Source organism: Stegodyphus dumicola, chromosome 3 (genome assembly GCF_044657685.1).
Source record: "Stegodyphus dumicola isolate Sdum_Otavi_A_Nest chromosome 3, ASM4465768v1".
Lineage (NCBI taxonomy): Eukaryota > Metazoa > Arthropoda > Arachnida > Araneae > Eresidae > Stegodyphus > Stegodyphus dumicola.
The window spans coordinates 199,617,114-199,639,669 of record NC_140770.1 but is presented as its reverse complement, the minus strand read 5'-3'; the positions used below and the strand labels follow the sequence as shown (position 1 = coordinate 199,639,669).

At 37.9% G+C, this 22,556-nt stretch overlaps 1 protein-coding gene across 1 annotated transcript in view; it reads left to right on the top strand.

Moving 5' to 3' along the window:
• The first annotated feature begins 17,299 nt into the window (after positions 1–17,299).
• The window catches only part of LOC118193437 (uncharacterized), a 421,049-nt gene continuing 415,792 nt past the window's right edge, over positions 17,300–22,556 (top strand). Inside the window, exons 1-2 of the mRNA XM_085812477.1 lie at positions 17,300–17,428; positions 18,012–18,146. Coding sequence (XP_085668603.1) covers positions 17,300–17,428; positions 18,012–18,146 — 264 coding nt within the window. The remainder of the gene's footprint in view (positions 17,429–18,011; positions 18,147–22,556) is intronic.

Sequence of the window (22,556 nt, the reverse complement as noted above, 5' to 3'; positions counted from 1 at the left end):
TAACGATTAGGACTTCTTCAAAATTCATTCGTTTCGGCGTCATCTGTGCGTCTTTCCACTTAGCCACCACTACTGCGCATCAAAATTATTATATATATATATATGTGTGTAATATTTTAATTGCGTAGAAAACACTTTTAACGTTCGCTAGTCGTCATGGCTGAGGATGAAAGCAGACAGACGAAGCTAACAAAATTTGCATTTTGACGTATCGCCAATCTTTATTTTCACACATATCAAATTATTTTGGTGGGCATTTATCCAGTCATAGTTAAATACGATAATTTTTAATGTACACTGGTTTAAAAAAAGGACGACGTAAGCATCTTAGACAGGAAAGCATAAGCAGCGCGGAAATGTTTGCAATTGCAGAAGAAAGGAAAAAAAGAAGGCGTAATTGCTCGCGAAGCAGTATTTATACTACGTAAGTGCATATATAAAGCTAAGCCGTCAATGGTTAATTTTAGGTTTTAGTTCCTTTTTTCAAGCAGTGTTATGTAATTTGGAAAAATCTCGAATTTGGGAGAAAGAATAAACTCAGGAGGGGACTTAAACACTTAAATTTAACTCTTCAACTTTAGTTAATTTTAAGGTCGTCAATCGTTTCTTAGCGCAGCCATCGTATTTTGTATGTAAGATACACTGACTACCAATAAGTATTTGGACACCTATGCAAATGACGATATCTGCGGTCCTAAGGTACGTCACGGACTCCGCCGGTATACATCGTGTAGGAAACAGCATCGGCTTTAGTCGCATGCAAGATGCCTCGCAGTTCAGAGCTCTCTGATTTCGAGAAAGGTATAATTATCGGGTATCACAAATGTGGCCGATCCTTAAGGGACATATCTAGCGATCTGAAGTACCCAAAATCGACAGTGGCCTATGTGATTAAGAAGTGGAAGGTGAGCGGTGATTGTCGGAATGTGCCCCGAGTCGGCAGACCAACGAAACTGGGAGATAGAGACCGACGAGTGCTGTCCAGAGAAATTCAGGAGAACCGCACCCAACCGATGGCCCTCATCCGCGAGGAGTTTCAACAGGCATCCGGGAGTATTGTTTCAATGAATACCATCCGTAAGGAAGCACATCTGCTTGGTTTTCATGGTCGTGCTGCTGCCCATAAGCCTTTGATCACAAAGTCCAACCGCGCTACTCGGTTAATGTGGTGCAAAGCACATCGAAATTGGACCGTAGATCAGTGGAAACGGGTTCTTTGGAGTGACGAATCAAGGTTCACCCTTTACCTATCGAATGGCAGGGTCTGGGTCTGCCGTCTACCTGGAGAACGTCTCCTGCCAGAATGCATTGTGCCAACAGTCAAGTTCGGCGGAGTTGGAATTATCGTCTGGGGTTGTTTCTCCTGGTATGGGCTGGGACCCTTGGTCTCCATCATGGTAAGCTCAACTCCGATGCCTACTGCACTGTTTTGGATGACAATGTTCTTCCTACGTTGTGGCAGTCTTACGGGTTGGACCCCTGTTACTTTCAGGACGACAATGCCAGTTGTCATGTTTCGACTTTAACCAAGGCTTGGTATGGTACCAATGGAGTTCATCGAATGGACTGGCCTCCCCAGAGTCCAAACCTGAACCCTATCGAGAACCTCTGGGACGAGTTGCATCGCCGAATTCAGGGTTGCACTACCCGTGCAAAATCGGTGAAGAAACTTCTATGTCTTCTCCAAGCCGAGTGGAAGAAAATACCACTAGCTGTCATACAAAGACTTGTGGAAAGTATGCCCCGGAGGGTCCAAGCTGTAATTACCTCCCGTGGAGGCTCCACCAACTATTGATTTTGAATAAAGTTAGTTTTTCTCTTCTATCACAGGTGTCCAAATACTTATTGGTAGTCAGTGTATAATTCAGTGGTCTTGGCCACTCTGCCACTAGTTGGACCCTACTCCTACTAACCTAATGCCTCTATATAGTTATATCTGTGATCAGATAGCGATTCGAATTTATGTGGGAAAAGTCTTTAATCTTCCTAGATCTTCGACAAATTGATCAAATTGCAACAGACATATCTTGCAATCTAGAACAAAAGATATAATGGTATGATAAATACATGGATCATGTAAATAGAAGTAATATGTATTGTGTAATTTCATCTCCTAAAATTGAAAAAATAGTGAGCATTTTTGAAACCACAGAAGTAGTTGGATTTCATCGACGTTAACGGGTTGAGCCATCAAAGGTTTGACACTTCATGGTGCATTTTTCAGAAAATTTAAAAAAAAATCATCTTACTATATTTCTGTCCGTAAGATCGTGCGTTATATCTATAAATTCGATACCTACTTAGCCTAGCGTCGAAAGTCGAAATTTGTAGTGTTCAATATCAGTGGTTTCAAACTCAATTTGCAGTGTGGGTTCGAATGCACGATCTGAAAAAAAAAATGAAGGTCCAGAATTTTTTAAGTAAATGAAAACTGTTATCAATCAATAAATAAAAAATATTTTTACTAAATTTTAAATTAGGTTTAAATATTTATCAAAACATATTTAAATAACAATAATAATAATAAGGCAAAGGAAAGAAATTCAAATTTATATTTATTTTCTGTCTGAAATCTGAAATTTGGTATCTGCAAGACAATTTTGTTAGTTATACTTTGTAATTCAAACATATGGACAGCTAAATATTGAATTTTCAGACCGAATTTTATTTCAGAGAGTTCTAATATGTTTAATTAAGCAACTTATTTTAAATTAAACAAAAAATAAACAAATTATGAAAACTTTCGAAATAATTAAAAATACATATGTTTGTTTCTATTCATAGGTAATCAAAAAAATCTTGCATAAGTTTTCTTAAGCATGCTTCTTATATCATAATTAGACTTTTCTGCATCACTGCTCAAAGCAAATGCTGAAGTATATCTTCGGTTTTCGCATGTGTGACTAAAAACGAAAACCCTTTCTTGATTTCTTTCGTTTAACTGGCAAAGGTAGTTTTTCTTCAAAACAATGCTTCCAAAACGGGAGGATTCCTGCGTCCATTCTTAAAACGCAGTGGAAAATAAAAGTTAGCTGTTATCTATGTTGTACAAAGGACAAATCACGAAAACATTATAAGAGTACTTTCTTTTCTTTAATTACTGTCTTCTGTCGTCAAAAGCATCTGAAGTTGAAGATAGACGGAACTTTTTTTTTCATATCACTTGTTTTAATTTTTATTATAGTAAATATCAGCTTTATTTATAAGAACTTAAAGAAAAAAATTGAATTCCAATAGAAAATGACTTTATAACTTCTCTCAGCTGCCTACGTATAGAATATCAACATGTCAAACTAACTTGCCTTAAACCGTCCTGTGTGGTCTTTCTTTTTCCAGCAGGCTAGTTGGAGCAATCATTAAATACAAGCATCATAAAAATTTGACGTTCCCAGCTCATAACCTGAATTTTAGTGAGTGATAAGTGGTTGAGATGTTACGGAGTTCATCGCCAAACTTTCATAAGGCATGCTTGTCAATGGATAACAATCAAATGAACCCTGAAGGTGAAGAAGTTTTTAACCTAGTCTTCAGCGTGCACGATTTTCCTGGTTTTCGACAGTTGCGTAACTGTTTAAAAAGCCGAGCCTTCTGTAACACAGAATACCATACTTGTTGCAACGCCATTTTATGCCACTTCTTCCATTCCTATCTTTATCATCACATTCTTGTTCAGATTCAAATAATTTTGGAAGAGCTGAGTGTTCGAAATTCATTAAATGTTAGATGATTTTGAACATATTGTTGCGTGCGTACGGGTTCGTTACGAAATGAATGCACAAGTCCGATGAAAAATGAACAAAAATTTATTATCACAACAAAAATGCTTAAATTTTCTCAAATTATCATGCAGTATTACAATATCTCACAGTAGTTATCTTTTAACTACTCAAATGTACAATAGAACGTAATTCAAAACAGCTAAAGAACGCTAATCCGCGAATTCGCTATAATCAACAACAGCAGTTTTCTAAACAACAACAAACTAAGCAACTGCTACAAACTGAGATGTTTTCCTCCTTTTATAAGATTTTAAAATCACGCGCTAGAATTTTCCAGTACTTTCTCGAAATCAAAAAGAGATATTTATTTATTTAATGCACGTGCTCTTGTATTTTCAATTTTCCGGCTTAGCTTTCTTTTAATATTCGTCACGCGCTGCACTGCGCGAGAAATAAAACCATTTAATTTGTAATTGAACTAACATTAGCTTTTTAAATACCAAATTCGTAACACTGCCCCCTTCCCAAGGACTGCACGTCCCGGGCAGTACAATCCCTGGACAGGAAGCTAAACTTACAACTGTGGCATAAATGCAACTGAGGCATAAACATTACATCACAATATTAAACAACATGAACAATAAATGCAATAACTAACTTAAACAAATCAAATGCTATCAAATACTAAATACAAAACAAATACTAAATACAAATCAAATCAAATACACATTTAAAAACATAAAGGACCATGGTCTGATACTATTTACAATTATTTACATTACGTACTATGGCCATAGTAATGAGCTAACCTGTCGTAATGAACGACTTTAGGTTTAGAGTTCGAAGACTTACGAATCCGAACCACGACGTCATTCAGCCTGTTTAGGACTGTGTACGGCCCATCCCAAGGTGACTGTAATTTCGGACAAAGTCCTTTCCGTCGAGTCGGATTCCACAACCACACCTTGTCTCCTTCGTGGAATTGATGTTCAGTAGCTCTTGTGTCGTATCGGGTCTTCATCTTCTCCGTCGCCAAGTTGACTCGCTCTCGTGCAAAATTGTACATCACTTCAAACCGGGCCTGGAGATCTTGAATATATTCCTCAGACGATGAAGGAGCATCCGGAGGGCGGCCAAACAATAGATCACAAGGCAGACGAAGGTCACGACCGAAGAGCATCTGTGATGGAGAATAGCCGGTAGTCTCGTGGACAGCACTGCGGTAAGCCAGTAAAAAGAGTGGTAATTTCTTGTCCCAGTCCTGTTGGTTTCTGGAAACCACTAATGAGAGGTTATTAAGGATGGTTCGATTGAACCTCTCTACCATGCCGTCCGACTGGGGATGCCATGGCGTCGTTTGAGTTTTGTCAATGCCAAGTAGTTTGCATAATTCTTTGATTACTGCCGAGGCAAAATTCCTTCCCTGATCGGAATGTAACTGAAGAGGCACTCCGAACCTGGAAATCCAGTGCTGTATCATTACCTCAGCTACTGTGACTGCCTCTTGATCAGGAATAGGATAAGCTTCAGGCCACTTGGTGAAGTAATCAATGACAACGAGTATGTATTTGTTGCCATCAGCAGTTCGTGGCAGAGGTCCCAGGATGTCAAAGGCGATACGTTCAAAAGGCGCACCTACGTTGTAACGTTGCAGTCTGCCTCGGCTGCGTTTCTTCGGTCCTTTCCGACCTGCACAGGCATCGCAAGATCGGCACCACTTTTGCACTTCATTCTTTGCATTATTCCAGTAAAAGCGCTCACGAACTCTCTGTAAGGTCTTCATAATTCCAAAGTGACCTCCTGTAGGGCTGTTATGTAGTTCTTTGAGGACATCAGGAATCCGGGATCTTGGAAGTATCAGTTGCCATCGGAACGTCTTCCCATCATCCGACTCGAATTTCCGGTATAAGACGTCGTTTCGAATGTGAAGTGAATCCCAGAGTGCCCAGTATTGTTTTGTGGTAGGACTACAGATAGAAATGTCCTGCCATGTAGGTTTTCTGTTTGATGACTCTATTAAATCAAGTATGGGTTTAATGTCGCGGTCTTCCAGCTGGTCTTTCCTGACTTCATCATCACTCCACGGGTCTCGATCAGCCGATGTTGATGTAATTTGTCTTGCGACCGGAGTCTGCAGCTCGTATTCAGCTTCAACCCTGGAACAATATCGGCAGCTTTCCGGGCAAGGTCTTCTAGACAGGGCGTCGGCGTTCCCGTGTGATGATCCCTTACGATGACGGATAGTGATGTCATATTCTTGGAGTCTCTGTATCCACCTGGCTATTTGACCCTCAGGATTTTTGAAATTTAAAAGCCAGGCCAATGAGGTATGGTCCGTGCGGAGGAGGAATTTTCTCCCGTATAGATAATGATGGAAATGTTCTACAGCTTTGACTATGGCGAGCAACTCTTTCCTTGTGACACAGTAATTCCTCTCCGGTTTAGACAGGCATTTGCTCCAGTAAGCTACTACACGTTCTTGGCCGTCTATTTCTTGGGACAAAACAGCACCGACACTTTCATTGCTCGCGTCGGTGTCGAGAATAAATGGTCTGTCGAGCTGAGGATACGTCAGGATTGGAGCAGATGTTAAAGCTTCCTTTAAGTTGTTAAATGCATCCTCGCATTCCTTTGTCCACAAGAATCTTTGCTTGCTCTCTGTCAGCTTGTGAAGTGGTCTTGCGATGGAAGAAAAGTTCTTCACGAATCTCCTATAGTAGGTGCAAAGCCCTAGGAAGCTTCTCAGCTGATGGACATTTTCAGGACGCCTCCAGGATTTAACCGCTGATACCTTTTCAGGATCCGTGCGCACACCTTCTGCAGAGATGACATGTCCCAGGTAAGTCACTTCCTTTCGAAACAATTTGCATTTAGAGGGAGTCAGCTTCAGATTGGCCTCTTTCAGTTTCTGAAGCACCTTTCTAAGATTTTCTAGATGCTCTTCAAAACTCTTTCCGACGATGATGATATCGTCCATGTATATCAGACAGGCTTCGTAGGAAAGGCCTTTCAAAACAGTCTCCATAAGACGTTCGAATGTTGCCGGCGCATTACACAGTCCAAACGGCATCACTTTGAACTGCCAAAGTCCTTGTCCCGTAGTAAATGCCGTCTTTTCTCAGTCATCAGGATGGATTTCTACCTGCCAATACCCACTCTTTAAATCAAGTGTTGAGAACCACTTGCTTCCAGAAAGAGTGTCTAGAATGTCATCAATTCTAGGAAGAGGGTAACTGTCTTTCTTCGTAACCTCATTCAAACGGCGATAGTCAACGCAAAATCTTGTTGATCCGTCTTTCTTTCTGACGAGAACGATGGGAGATGCCCATGGACTCGCTGAAGGCTCGATGACATCGCCTTCTTCCATATCTTTTAACAGTGTTCGCACCTCTTCCTGTTTAGCAAACGGTAGACGTCTTGGATGTTGCTTGATCGGGGGATGATCGCCAGTATCTATTCTATGTTGTGTCAAACTAGTTCGACCTTCGTCAGAAGACGAGCGGGAGAAAACAGCTTGAAGATCTTTAATGACGCGATCGGCAGCATTTTTCTCTTTATCGTTTAATTGTGCATTCTGCAATAACTCCGATGTAATGCTCTCCGAGGACACGGATTCTGGGATGTTACTCTTTCTTTCAACGCTGGTTACTGGAGTACATGTTGCAACCACTTCACCTTTCTTAATAACTCTCGACTTTTCAGTTACATTGGCGACTCTCACCGGGATAACCGTTCTGGATAGGTCGACGAGTGTTGAGGCTACTAGTACTCCTTTTGGGATATTACAGTTATTGGGATATTCTATGATGCCGTAGCGGAAATTTCTATTTTCGGCTATGGATCCAGGAAGTAAAATTTCTGTTCTTGCCGGTATTGTGATATTGTCTTGTGCTATGATTTTATGGACAGATTTAACTTCTTCATCATTAACGAGAAATAACGCTATGTCCTCAGATGTAGAATGCAATTCGTTATTTTTAAAATCCAAGGAAAAGTTGTATTTCCTTAGAAAGTCCAATCCGAGTATGCAAGAATCAGTGATCTCTGCTACATATGCCGTGTGATGGTAAGCGGCACTTCCAAACGTGATGTTAACATTTACTTTTCCGTCGATGTCGATCTTCTCACCGGACACAGTCTGGAGGGTAACGCAGGGCGGCGTCCAGATAAGTTTGTTTCCTAGTTGTTGAGCCAAATCTTTTCGGATGATGGTGACGTTGGCTCCTGTATCTATAGTCATATTGCACGGAACTCCATTAATATGTCCTATTATGAAAAGTCCATTACTGCCGCCTCTCACTGCAGAAATCTGAAGCGCTTTAAACGGGGGCTTTTCATTATCTGGCAACCTCCGCCCCGCGAGATGGCCACTAATTAGTTTCCCTGCTGCTTGTTAGAAGCGGTCTTAACATCAGTACCCTGGGGTGTTTTGCAGTTTCGTCGTATGTGTCCTTCAGCACCGCAGTTCCAGCACTTAACGGTCGGTTTCTTCTCACCAATATTCCGTCTCAAGGCGTTCAGTTGTCTAGTTAAATCGTCAAGTCGAGCGGTGACTTTATTCTCTGGCTGCTGGACTTGAGCAGCTCTCACGGGGTGGCGGTCTCGACGAGTGGCTTGCTGGGCTGCCTCGAATTTCATGGCGTACACTAAAGCGCTTTTCAAATCTTTAACATCCGCCATTCGTAGAGCCTTCTGTATTTCGGGATCCCGGATGCCATCGATAAAGTACTGCAGGGACAGGATTTCCCTCGTTTCTCTCGGGCACTCCGTAAAGGCGAGGTGGGACAGCCTTTCAACATCTGTGGCGAGTTCCTGGAGTGATTCTGTGGGCTTCTGTTGACGGGATTTTAATTGAAGCCTGCTGTAGTCTTTTAAACATTTCTCGCCAAAGCGCAGCTCCAATGCGCCGGATAAAGCTTTGAAGTCAAGTCTTTGGTTTTCTGGAAGCGTCTGCAGGATATCCGCTGCGTCTGCTCTCAGAGAAGCGGCGAGATGGCAGGCCTTAGTTTGGGAATCCCATCCATTCGCATCCGAAACGATAGAAAATTGTGTTTTATACACTTGCCAGGATGTCTTCCCATCATATGTGCATAGCTTCAGAGAGGGGCGAGCAGGCATAGATAGAAATTTAAAACCTTCAGAATTGCTTCCTGCCATCGCTATGCACTTCTTTAGGCTGTCAACTTCTTTGGCAACGGCAGCAGAAACCCTATCATCAATTTGGGATTCGATTTGTTGTTGAACAGAACAAACTCTTCCTTCTATTTCTTCTTTGACAGAATCAACTCTGTAACCTATTTGTTGTTCCACTGCCGAAACTCTGTCTTCTATTTGCTCTTTCACAGAAAAGACTTTTTTTTCAATTTGTCCAACTTTAATTTCAACCGCGTCTATTCTGCCTCCCATAACCTCAAATTTATTTTCTATTATGCAGGTAATTTCTCTTTTCATCTCTTCTTGTCTTGCTTCAATCTTTTCCTGTCCTGCTTCAATCTTTTCCTGTCCTACTTCAATCTTTTCCTGATTAGATTTCATATCTTCTTTCAACGAGGCAAAGGCTGAGATCAACTGCCTTAATTGCTCTTCCATCGCTCTTATTATTGGCATTCAAATCCCACTTCTGACACCAAAAATTGTTGCGTGCGTACGGGTTCGTTACGAAATGAATGCACAAGTCCGATGAAAAATGAACAAAAATTTATTATCACAACAAAAATGCTTAAATTTTCTCAAATTATCATGCAGTATTACAATATCTCACAGTAGTTATCTTTTAACTACTCAAATGTACAATAGAACGTAATTCAAAACAGCTAAAGAACGCTAATCCGCGAATTCGCTATAATCAACAACAGCAGTTTTCTAAACAACAACAAACTAAGCAACTGCTACAAACTGAGATATTTTCCTCCTTTTATAAGATTTTAAAATCACGCGCTAGAATTTTCCAGTACTTTCTCGAAATCAAAAAGAGATATTTATTTATTTAATGCACGCGCTCTTGTATTTTCAATTTTCCGGCTTAGCTTTCTTTTAATATTCGTCACGCGCTGCACTGCGCGAGAAATAAAACCATTTAATTTGTAATTGAACTAACATTAGCTTTTTAAATACCAAATTCGTAACAATATTAATGCATTAAAAATACATTAAATCGTTTAGTTTTTTTATGTTTTTATCAATTGTTGCGAAAATCGATGAAGTTTTTGGCTTTGATGCGCAACAGAATAACTAAAAATGTCTAAATGTTTTGATATAAAATTGTGATCGCCTAACCGAATTTTATAAAAATTAGTTAATTCTTTTTAAAAACGGCAGTTAAGCTGTTCTGTAGAGTTTTCTTTTTCCTTGATATAAAATTCTTACTAAATTGAACATCTTATAGGGAAATGAACAAGTTCGCTATTTTATTAATGAATAATTAGATAGTTAAAATTTAACTTTGATTTCATTTGAATGGCTGTGTTCTGTTCTATGCACACAACTTTCAGATTTCTGCTTTAATGGGTCGCAAGGAGTTTCCTCCGACTGCAACCTAATTTTTTTAATAATTTAATTTTTTGAGAAGCAATTTTCGTTTTATTTTCTACTTTTATGAAGATTACTCGTATGTATTATTGTCTAATTTTTACCTTTCAGTTTTTATCTTTCTGGCTATAAAATAAAGTTTTAAATGCATGCAATCTACAAAAAGCCAGTTCCCCAGTTAAGGACTTACTGGAAAAGTGACGCTTGAAAATATAAACCTTCTGTTGGTTTCGTAGTTTGTAAATATGCGGAAGACCTACATTTTTCTTCACATTCCAATCTAACATGTAAGAGAAGATTTTTATGACATTTTGCAAAATCTATAAGCTGTATATTGCTTGCCTTTTTGCACTACTATACTGTTTCATTTTACAGTTTCGTGGACTTAGTGTGATTGATGACAACACTTGATGAAGAATCAGAACACAATATATTCGCCAGTACTACACAGGATAGTTCCAAAGACACGTCCACAGCCGTCGATAAACTACGACCAACACGCTGAAACAATCAGCAGCACAGCCTTGAGGCCACAACGGTGAACGCAGATTCACGGCAAAGCACACCAGCTCCCTACCCGGTCGATCGTTCTCAAGCTAACCTTTACTACCCTGCTACTGAACTCAAGATACTCTCTTCTCCGCGTACAGGCAGGGTATATATAGCTTTTACTTTGAAAACATTCTCGAGGAAACGGCTAAGAATGTTCTCGCTCCGTCTATGGCATATCGCCGATTTAGTCGATAAATTGGCGATGTCCTGCCAAATCTGGAAACTCTGCCTTTCCTTACCACTTTCTGGTAGCCCTAATCCTGCTGTACGGGGAAGCTATTTTACCGCAGCTGGGCATTTCGTAACATTACGTAGATCTATGGTTACTGGGTATCTTTCATCGGTATCCAGATGTAACATTCACGCTTTATTGTGCAATTATTGCATTAGAATAGCAGCCCCTGATCATGTGGTGCTTCGAATTCTTTTACAGTTCCAGTGGTACTTTACGATCATGACATGAGGAAAAGGTTCATTCGAAGATTCACTGATCATAGGTTTCCCAATCTGGGGTGAGAAGACAGAATTTCAGGGTTGGCGACAAAGAAAGATTTATGTCTTTGAGAGAGAAGGCGTGAATTGCCTCTCAAATAACCGCCAGAATATCGGAGGGGGAGGGTTGAGAACATACTCGTAGGGAATACGAACATTGATCTAGCGTGTCCTATAAATGTAGAGCATAAAAGAATTGGAATACTCTCCACTGATCTCCACCAGAGTTAAAAAAGTCATGCCTAGAGTGGAAATTAAGTTTAAATATTGGATTAAGTTTAAATATTGTGACTGAGTTGGAAAAGACCACTGTCTGTTCTTCGGGTGATAGAGGACAAGAGTTGTGCGGAATTCATAAAGCCGAATGAGTCACCTACATCGGTGATTATGTTTTAAGTTCAGTATTAATTTTTTTTAATTCCACGTGCGATAATTTTAATTCTATAAATATTCTCAAGTCCATTTTGGATCTTCCTTTAATGTCAGAGATGGAGGTTGACTTCAGAAGCAATCCATTTGCAACCGTGTTTATATTTTTCTGCTAGCCAATAATTAAATTGTTCTTCATTAATAAACTGTGGTCACATTACTTTTAATAAATAAGTCATACAATTAACATGAAAACTAAAATCTAGTACCAAACTTCGCGACCTAAAAGCCTATTAAATACATTCTTTTTCTATGTGCCATTTTCGGCAGTCTTTTGACTTCTGGCAAAGCTCATACATCTTTCAAAACATTTAAAAAAATTGTTGTTAGAAACTCATTTCAAAGCGTGGTTATTGAGTCTGACTACCGTACCGAAGGGCCTGGGTCCGAATCCCGGAGAAGGCATGGATGTTTGTAAACGTATAGTGTCTTTGCGGTTCCCGGTCAACCACCCCGGTTGCTCTTCCTCAAATTTGAGGTGGAAATGGGCCAAAATCGTGCTGTGACCTATATGGTGCCCAAGGCTCCTGTCAACGACAGACCTTATCTTGTACTCCTTGCCACTGATGAATTCCATGGGCTATGTTCTGATGTCAGACAAGTGAGTTTAGTCACAGCACAACAAACTATTTCGAAACTCCTAACAGACGTAAAGAGAATTATCGCTGCGTCTGAAATCAACTACAATGTTTTGGAAATGTTTTACTTAAACATTTTTATTTGGGCATAAACTTTGAAGATAAGTGCACTTTCGCGTGCTAACAGAATCAACCACAACTTGTGGCGATGTACTTAAAGTAGAGTCAAATTCAAATTTAAACGTAGACTAGTAGTCAAAGACTACACAATGAACTTTAAGTTGGCTCCAAAAACTCTTAACCGGCGTAACAATTCACAAGCCGGTAACAATAACGCAAAGCCGAATACTAATTACAAACATATCAGAGCTGACAGGAACTACGCAACGTGGCCACGAAGGGCAGAAACACGCTTTGCCTTACAATCCAAAAACCTCAGCTTAAATAATCTCTAATTCCTTTAAAATAATTTCTAACATTTCTGGTGAGAAAACTGCAAGGAGAAGGTATGGTAAATACTGAAATTATAAATAACTGGTTGATTCAAATAATATCCAAGTCTGAATTAGCAGCTCTCAGTGCACTTGCATTGCTTTTGCTGTGCTTTGTTTCCATACATGTCAGATGGACTTCTCGAATTTTTCTTGTATCTAATTTTGTTCTGTCTTATGTCTAATGGTGAGAATAGTATATATTTATCCAAATTTTCGATGCTTTTATTCCCGCCGGTTTTATTGGAATGCTTTCTTTGTACAAAAGATATTTGCTTTATTAGCAATGTCATTAACGAAGAGCTGTTCAAAGATTCATTAATATATTAATTAAATTATCCTGGTAACGATATCTTTTCCGCGTCGTTTGTCATTACTGTAAAACTGGACTAATTCTCAAAACGTTCCGTCATCCACAATTATAACTAGTAAAGCTGGAGATGAAACCTTTCGGCGAGATGAAAATTAAGTTGAATTAACTATTCTGCTCATATTCACAACTCTTCCCAAAATTGCAAGCCGGTTATCAGCTACTAATTTTGCTAATTAACGAATTATGTCAGCTCCAGGTCATTCCAGTTAATTAATGATTTCCAATATTTTAAATCAAATATCGTAGAATCCAAAGTGGAGAACAAATATTTTAAATAAATAACTGTGTTTCAGTACTATACATTAATAGTAATTTTTCTTTTCGTCTCGAGGTGTCATAAATTATAACTTAATGGTTAATTGCAATCCAATGCTTGTGAGTTTATGATTGGTTCATAAGTAAACAAACTCTATAACTTTTCTAGATGGTTAAGATAATTTAATTAAAAGTTAAATAGGTTTACATGATGAATTATTAATTTAATAGAGAGATATGGATCTTTCTTAAATGTTTTTTTAACTAATACATATATTCCTGTATAAAGATTAATAGTAAAAATTTTATAATATAAAAGTTTAAAAGTTTAATGATATAAAGTTTGCCTTTATAACGTCTGTTTCGTTTCTCAAATCTGAACAGTTTTGTAAAATGTGACGGACGATGATTCATCACTATCAAGATCTGGCTATTGGTCCCAGTCGAGCCTGTAAGTGGGGAAGAATGTAAGGTATTTTCTCCCGCCTCTCCTCCACGTTTGTGATGGAAGTGGAAGCACGTCCGGCTGCCAATCTTGATGTCCGATGTTCGAATCCCTGCGACGGCATTGCTCCTTTTTTCCACATTGTATTAAAAAAATCCTGATAATTTCTAATGCGTTACACCACAGAAGCTCATGGGAGACCTGGGTTTGAGGCTCCTGCAGTTCTTTAAACCCGTATTACAGTCAATAAAGAACTGCAGGAGACCGAAAGTTTGATTCGTTTTACCTGGTGGTTCGCCATATACGAATTGATGAAAAGAATGGGATCATCTCGCAAAATAGTGTAAAAACTGATTGATGAATCCCACGGAAAGAGTGATTATCGTTGTCACGTCAAACTTAAAAAATAATTTAAAAAAAAACATATTTAAAGTTAATTACAATTATTATTACACACAATTACTAGATTTCGTTTCCGTTATTTTTCAGTTTCACTACACATTAAAAATTTTACACGAAAAATTACTTAGCACAGAAATCACTGTTTAGATCCGTCTCTCCTAGTTACGCGTTTCTGTCTAAAATACGCATTTATAGATTCGGTTTGGTTTATTTCATTATGGCAAAGCACTTGGGGGCAATTTGCCTAAGGGAAGGGATGCCTTCGAGGAGGACTTTCAAAGGGAAACTGGTTCGTATCCACGTTACACTTGGGGAAATCCACGAAAACTCCCAGGCAGTCTGTTTATTCGCCTAGAATCGAACCCAGGTCGAACTGCCAATATTCAGCGGCTAGTTAGCAATTATGAATAAGCAAGTGCTATTTGACAGCTGAATCAAAGAACTTTAGTGAAATCAAAAAATTGATTCAAGCTCTTTACCTCAATAGATCCTTTTCCTCCCTCCCCCAATGCGTAGCACAGTATGATCTTCTAAGATATGAAGATATGTTTATTGTCTGTCCTGGTTTACCAAGAACTGAGAGCGACATCTGCCTCGCATAGCTTAGAATGCAGAGAAAGGTGGGGATAATACATTCTAGTACCTTGAACAGGATGACTATAAAGGTTAACAGTTTTTCAATTGGCAGCTCCAAGAATTCTGGAAAAAAGTTCGAAAATGCAAAACATGTTCTGCCCATGATATCCACCAGGTTCGTTATATCCAATTTATATCCATTTGAAAGTTCGATAGCCATATAAAATAGCATTAACCGTGCAGGAAACTGAATGCGTTCGTCATATGTCGCGCTTGCTGAAGCTCATTATAAACTATAACTTATCCACAAATTTAGTTTTTCTAAAATAACAGAAGAAAAATATAAATGGCTTTTTTGTATATAGTATAATAATTTTCATTCATCGTTTATTTAAACTATTAAAAGTTTTAAAAAATGTAGCAAATTTCAAGATGATTTCCTTTGATCATTCAAAAATGGCTCACTAACTAGTTTGGTATCCTACGCTAGAGACATATCATAAAACTTCGCTAATGGTTTCTCATTAGCTGTGTAAACGAAACATTGGAGCTGGTTTGAGAATGGTCTTCCTTCTTTGTATTCGAAATCAGGCGGAGCCGAATCTTGTTTCGGCACAGAGAGATGGATACTTTATAGACATCAAATGACAGTCTGATGTCTTTAAAGACATGTTTATGGGCACTGGATTGGGGTCGAGACTTTTAAAATGGGCGCTGATTGGGGGGAATCCCGAAGATCTCTATTAGACGGAAGTGCTCCAGGCTGGCTTCTCGTAATGAGAGGCTGTCGACTTTGCTTTACGGCGACGAAATAAGACTTTCGTTCATGTCATAGCAAAAGAGCTTCTTTTTAAAAGATAATTATCGACGCATTATGCTGTAATGCCGTTCGCGGCAAAACAATCTATTACGTATATTGATTATGATGTGGTACGAAAAAAAATTACATATGAATCAGACACAATAGAAATCTTTGTATCTGACAAAAAGAAGGAAAGAAAATGTGCTTACTATAATACTTTCTCCCAGCTTTCTAGCACTGAATCCATGTTCAAATGTGAAACTTTGAATAATCTTTGTTCATAATTTTGATGCTAATTGATTTCAAATTTGTGCATTTTTAAAGTAATTTTAAAATTCAAAAATGAAATAAGCAAATTAAGGATAATAATTTAATTTTTTTTAATTGTTGAAATTTTAAAAAATGTTAAGGGAATATAAGCTGAAAAATCTTTTTGAGGCTGAGTTTGTTGGCTTTTGTAAATATCTGTTGGGAGCCTCGTACACGAATGATTCAGTGATATAAATTAATAATTTATTATTAGTGAAAAATCAACATAATTATTTTTTTCAATAATGAGTGCATAAATAAACCACATCAGTTTAATTTACGATGAAAATAATGTCCTTAAATTTTTTTCCATACTGGTTTGGCTTTACCATTTTAAGCAGCTCATTCTAAAATTAAAATTTCGTATTCTTTGTCTTTAATGTCTTGAGGATTAATTCTTAAAGTAGTAGGCCTAATCTAACTACTTAGTTTAAATTTGTAACTAGTGTTAAACAGAAATATGTCTACTGGTATCAGATTGCAATTTCTTTTAATTTTGTGACTTATATACTTAAGTTCTTTGAAGATTATTTAAAACGTTTTGAAACTTTAATGGTAAACTCTTTGGGATGTTGAGCTGTAATCTGAAGTCTTCAAACTGCAATTTTTATATTTTTTTATGGAAATTATTACCGTAGCTCATAAGCAGAAGATACTTCGCACTATTGCAAATTAAACTGTTATTTTTAAATAACAAAGGATTTGAAACTTTCGTCAAATATCTTTTGTGACTTGGTCACGGTTTTACGTTTTGCATGTACAGAGCCCGATGCTGAATCATATTAGGTAATGATTCAATTGATTTAAAGTTAATATGCACGCGTGTTTACATTAGCGAAATGTGTACCCCTGATAAGCCATTCAGAAGAAAAAGTCATATGGGATTAAATCCGAAGACTAAGGTGGCCAGTGTATTAACCTCATCGTCTGCTCATCGTTTCCAGCCGATACACTTTAGTGACAAATTGAACTGAAATTCTCTCTCAAACAGTTTTGCTAATTATACGCGGATAATTGTTTTTCTTGTTTGTTTTAAAGAAATACGACTCGAAAGATTTTGCTGATAAAATCTGTTTTATTCTAAATTGCTGTAAATGGTTTTGGTGAGACCTGCTGCGAGCTAGCATCGTCTGCTGTGGAAACGACGATTGCGATCTTTATCCGAATTACTGTTATTGCCCATTATCAACAAAATGTTCTTTTCGGGAGTGATTCATCGCAGCAGAAATAAGCTAGAGTTTAAGAAGACACAGTTGTATGCCCTGTCATAAGAATTTAAGAGCCGATTTATGGAAATAATTGATCTAAATTCTTCAGGATTCTGTTTGCAATTCAAATATCACCGTCAATGAGAAGCATCGAAGAGAAAAACCAGCGCATCGAAATCAGCAAGCGTGTGGAAAATGTTGAAACTCACAAAACACAACCTAAGAAAACTGCCTTACATGATCTTATTATTACAAGATATAATGTTTTGGTAGAGTTGATACTGAGCGCAGTTTCTACAAGTAAAACCTCCTGAACCCAAAGTGCTCAGATTTACATTTGGATTAATCTTCCAAAGTATTAGAATGTTGGAACTCTATTTAGCGCAACAGTTTCTTAAAAGTTCATTTATTATTGGATTAATATTACCCTGATTATTGTTTTCGTATCACCTCCAGTAGTAGTTATTCGGCGTGTTATTTTAACTCAGATTTAAATGTCATGTTTACTTCCTAAAGACGATCATTTATGTTATTAAAATGTGTAAATGTAACTTTTCAAATATGAATAAAAATATCACTGTTTTAGACCAGAATGAAGGCATTTTATTGGTATACATTTTTTAAATAGATTTTCAGAACTTTTTCTTCATTTTTTCATTAATAATTCTGAAATTTAAAATCCTTTCCTTCGTTATTATGTTTGAAATACAGACATAAATTGTGTACGTATTTCACAAACTATATTTTGTACTATATTTTATTCAAAGATACATGTAAAAAAATATTACTAATCACAAACCTTGGTTTTTATTAACCGTAAAGTATTAAATTTGAAAATTCTTTTATTTTTAGGATGGCGGCAGGGGTCACCTGGAGAGCTTGGCCACGAGGTACGCCGACGAGCTTCGAACACATTATAAAGACGTCCTCGCCAGGTTAGAGGAAATCCGGAAGCGGCGAGTGGCAATTGACTTCCCCCCACTTCCGGTGAGAAAATCTCTCATTAATGCGTGCAGCAAAGATAATGCGAAAAATCATTTATAATTAACGAGTTTCTGTAAAACTCAATTAGCAAAATATCAAAAAATTGCTAGATTGCAGCTGAACTCAAACGATTTTATAAGCACCATACGTTACAACCTTTCTCATAAACTGTAATGTCAGGAGTTTGCAATTTTACTGCAGTGAATATAAAGCTAAAGACAAGGTAAATAAAGAGAGTGATAAAGAAGATAAATGCTGCTATGAACTGGATTCTGTTTAATTAAAATTAATTTGCTTAATTATTTTAATGTTATTCGACTTAATTTTGTGAACAGATACAAATCAGTTTTGCAATAGTCACATAGTTTAACAAAGAAATTAATATGCTTGGCTTGCCATATTTATTTTGGAAATAATATTTTTTTTTGGTGGAGGAGCGGAATACAATTTTCTTCTAAATTCTGTCAGGATTCTTATGATCGGGTATGTTAAAGAAGAATGCAATTGCACAATGAGAGGAAAAAGTTTAATTATCCCATTCTGAAGGCTAATTACATTGTTTGAATACTAATTAAATCACACAAGTAATTACCGTCTTTATAAACTGCATAATTACCGGTAATTATTATAGCCCCTTTTAGTTCAATGATTTCGATTCGAGCATGCGTCCTAAACCAAAATACTGGTTATGGGTATGCCTTAAATCTTAAAAAATGCCTTTTAGCTAAGATCAAAGTGTAGATAATAATGTAATATTCATTTTCTGTAATTTCTTGCTCTACCATAGTGATATTACGTTTAATTAGGTAAGTTGCCTTTTATTCTAATCAGAAACAAATTAATTCTGATTAGAACCAACCATGCGCTCATCAAATATTTACCATGTTTATTTTTTTAAATTTATTCTGAAATGTAAGGGATTGTCTCATATTCGAATGGGTTTCTTTTTTGAATAAATACGGTAATTTGTTCAGAGTAGAATAGTGAACTTTTACTCTTTAATAATTTAGCAGGCAATTTTATTTATGTTTAGTTTGAAACTTGTATATTTCACTCTATACGAGACCATTCTTTATGTCTTTAGTGTTTAGCGAAGCATGGATTTCAGTACCAGCTAAGGTAAATTTGATTTTTCACTCTGCAGTGTTTTGTATTTTACGCAGGCATAGTAAATAAAATCTGTCCATGGGAAACTCTACTCTTGCTGGTAGGAGAAGATGGATGCGAAAGCTGCTCTTGTGCTCAAAAGGTTTGCGGAAAAGGCTTGTTCTGCAGCTTTGTTTGAAATGTAAAAAAATATTACTAATCACTTTCTATGTAATATCCATCAGAACACACACACCTATGCCAACGCTCCAGATTTTGTAGAAAGCCTGTTTTAGTACATAGCATTTGTAGAAAACCTATTTTAGTATATAGGATTTGTAGAAAGCCTAATTTAGTACATAGCATTTGTATAAAGCCTATTTCAGTACATAGCATTTGTAGAAAGCCTATTTTAGTACATGTCATACATATCACAGATAGCCTGTTGTCTTAGATTGAAATGTATTTTTCACACTTTTCAAGTTAAGCCGGCAGGCTATCAGGTTGACCCTGCAAAACTTCTTTAGGGGAGAGAAAAGTCATCTATATGGAACTCGGAAGATGATACATATGCAAATATTTCTTTTCTTTTCCCCCCAAGGGCAGGTTCTAGCCGTTTATAGGCTTTGTCCTCTACTAAGGCCGGAAGTGGTGGTCTCTTTATTATGAAGATACCGTTGCTTCGTACGCAAATACGGATAAATTACATCCATACCTTCTCCAGGATTCGAACCCAAGCCTGTCGGTACGACACTCAAAGCCATTAACCACTTTCTTCTCTGAGCGGCGTAATTTGGTAAATAAGATGATTTAAATAAGTGATAGCAGGGGTCACATGGAGAGTTTGGCCACGAGATGCGCCGGTGAGCTTCAGACGTAATACTACGTCTAATACTAATAGAAATTCATAACCGCCTCGTGGAAGTCTATGGGCCAGGTGTGATGTCGAAGCAAATGGTGCGGAGATGGTGTCGCACATTCAGTGATGGACGTCAGCAAGTGGAGGACATACCGAGAGCTGGACGGACGCACACGGCCACTACAGATGCAAATGTCAGGAAGGTGGATGACATGATTAGAGCGAACCGGCGTATCACCATCGATGAAGTAGCGGAAGAACTTGGAATCTCACATGAGCGAGCTCAAAACATCATCCACGACCGATACAGAAAAGTGTCAGCACGATGAGTGCCCCAACAATTGACCTCGACACACAAGGAACAGCGCATGGGGGTCAGCCTGGAACATCTCGTGCGTTACCATGAAGATGGCAATGACTTTCTGTTTCGGATTGTGACGGGAGATGAAACGTGGGTCCACCATTTCACGCCAGAATCGAAGGCCGCATCTATGGAGTGGAAACATCCGTCATCACCTGTCCGAAAGAAGTTCAAGACAACTCCCTCTGCAGGTAAAGTGCTCCTCACAGTTTTCTGGGTTGCCCAAGGAGTTTTGTTGCTGGACTTTTTGGAGGTTGGAACCATCAATGCTACGCGCTACTGTGACACCCTGTCGAAATTGAAAGAGGCGATTCGGAAAAAGCGGCCTGGCCTTGTCACATCTGGCGTTCTGCTGTTGGATGACAATGCCAGACCATATTCGGCGACGGCAACGCAAAATCTTATTGCAACTCTTAGTTGGGAGCGCCTACACCATCCGCCATACAGTCCTGATCTCGCACCAAGCGACTTCCATCTGTTTCCGGCTTTGAAGAAAAATGTCGGGGGAAGGCGTTTTGGAAGCAATACTGAAGTGAAACAAGCCGTTCAACGCTTCTTCCATATGCAAAGCCCTAATTATTTCCTGGAGGGCTTTTTGAAACTTATCAAGCGATATGACAAATGTCTCAATGTACTTGGTACCTATGTGGAAAAATAAAGGTATGTCATATCTTTAATGTCTCATTTTTTGACTTTCATGCACAACTCTGACCACAGTCGACAGGGAAAACTTATTTTTCAACTTACCCACGTATAAAGACGTTCTTGCCATGTTTAAGGAAATTCTAAAGCAGCAAGTTTCAGTTTATTCAAAGATACCTGTCATTAAGACATAACAGTTGAACATTTCTAACAGAAGAAACCCAAGCTTATTTGTTCAAGCACCCTGTTTTCAAAATACGGTATCGCGCCGAAACTTCGTTAGCTCTAGGACACCAGTTATGCTGTCCGGATGATGTCATTTCATACATATCTTCTACAGAAAGTTAGCCCTCTGACAGCCAAACTCAATTATGAAAAGTTCCGTGTTAGCAACATGAATTTTCTACAGACTTTTTGAGCACAGAAGTATATTGTCCTTTGGAAATCCTGAATCAAAATCTAAAATATGTACTAAAATATGTAATAATCTAATAAGTAAAGTCAAGTCAGCTATCGAAAGTGATCAAACTATAGATAAGTTGTTTAAAGTCCAACCTGTTAAAAAAGTGCATTTATTGCTTTAATATAATTAAGTTTGTTAAGCAGTTGCAAGCTGATTCAATTCGAAAATTAATCATCTTATGTATCTTGTATGCTGAATGACGGTTATCTTGTATGCTGAATAACAAACAACACTCTCAAAACTAATTAAGAGCAAGACTGCATGGAAGATAAAGACGTTATGTTTTGCGACTGGCAAAGCTTGGCTCTTGAATGGTATAGTTCTAGTTGCATAATATAGCGTAGCGTAATGTTACGGCCCAAGAATTTTGAAAAATTCCGCTAAAGGCATGTATTTGCCAGTATATGTTATATCGAAAGCTAGACATCTAAATTATTGCAAGCATGAAAAGAAGACTTATTTTAGATGCAATGTAAATTCTAGAAGATAGCATTCAGTTTGTTGAAACAAAAAGTTTGAAGGTAATTCTTTAAAGATACCCAAATATAGTAGCTCCTTTGTCAAAGGGATTAATTGATACATAAAGCCATAAGAAATCTGCAACAGCATCTAATAAAATCTGTTTGACATTTAAGTTGTTATAAAAGCTCATTCTTACCAAAAACAAAAGAAAAAAAAGGAAATATGCCCCTCCGCAAAGATTAGAATCTCATCAAAAGTGGGAAACACTACTTATATATGTTACCAACAAAGTTTGAAATCCGGCCTATGCATATAATGCCTAAAACTTGCCGGTAATGTATGAAACGATTCATATTTCACACATTTCCTATGCAATCTATATAATGCGAAATGACAAACCGGCAAAGTAAACCGGTAAACAGTTCCCGACTCTGCTCGGTCGTTCTTGGAACTCCACTTACTCTCGAGACTCTCCTACTCTCCTCGCTACAACTTGCGATGCACTCGACGACACACAGAGCACAGCTCCCGACTCTTCGG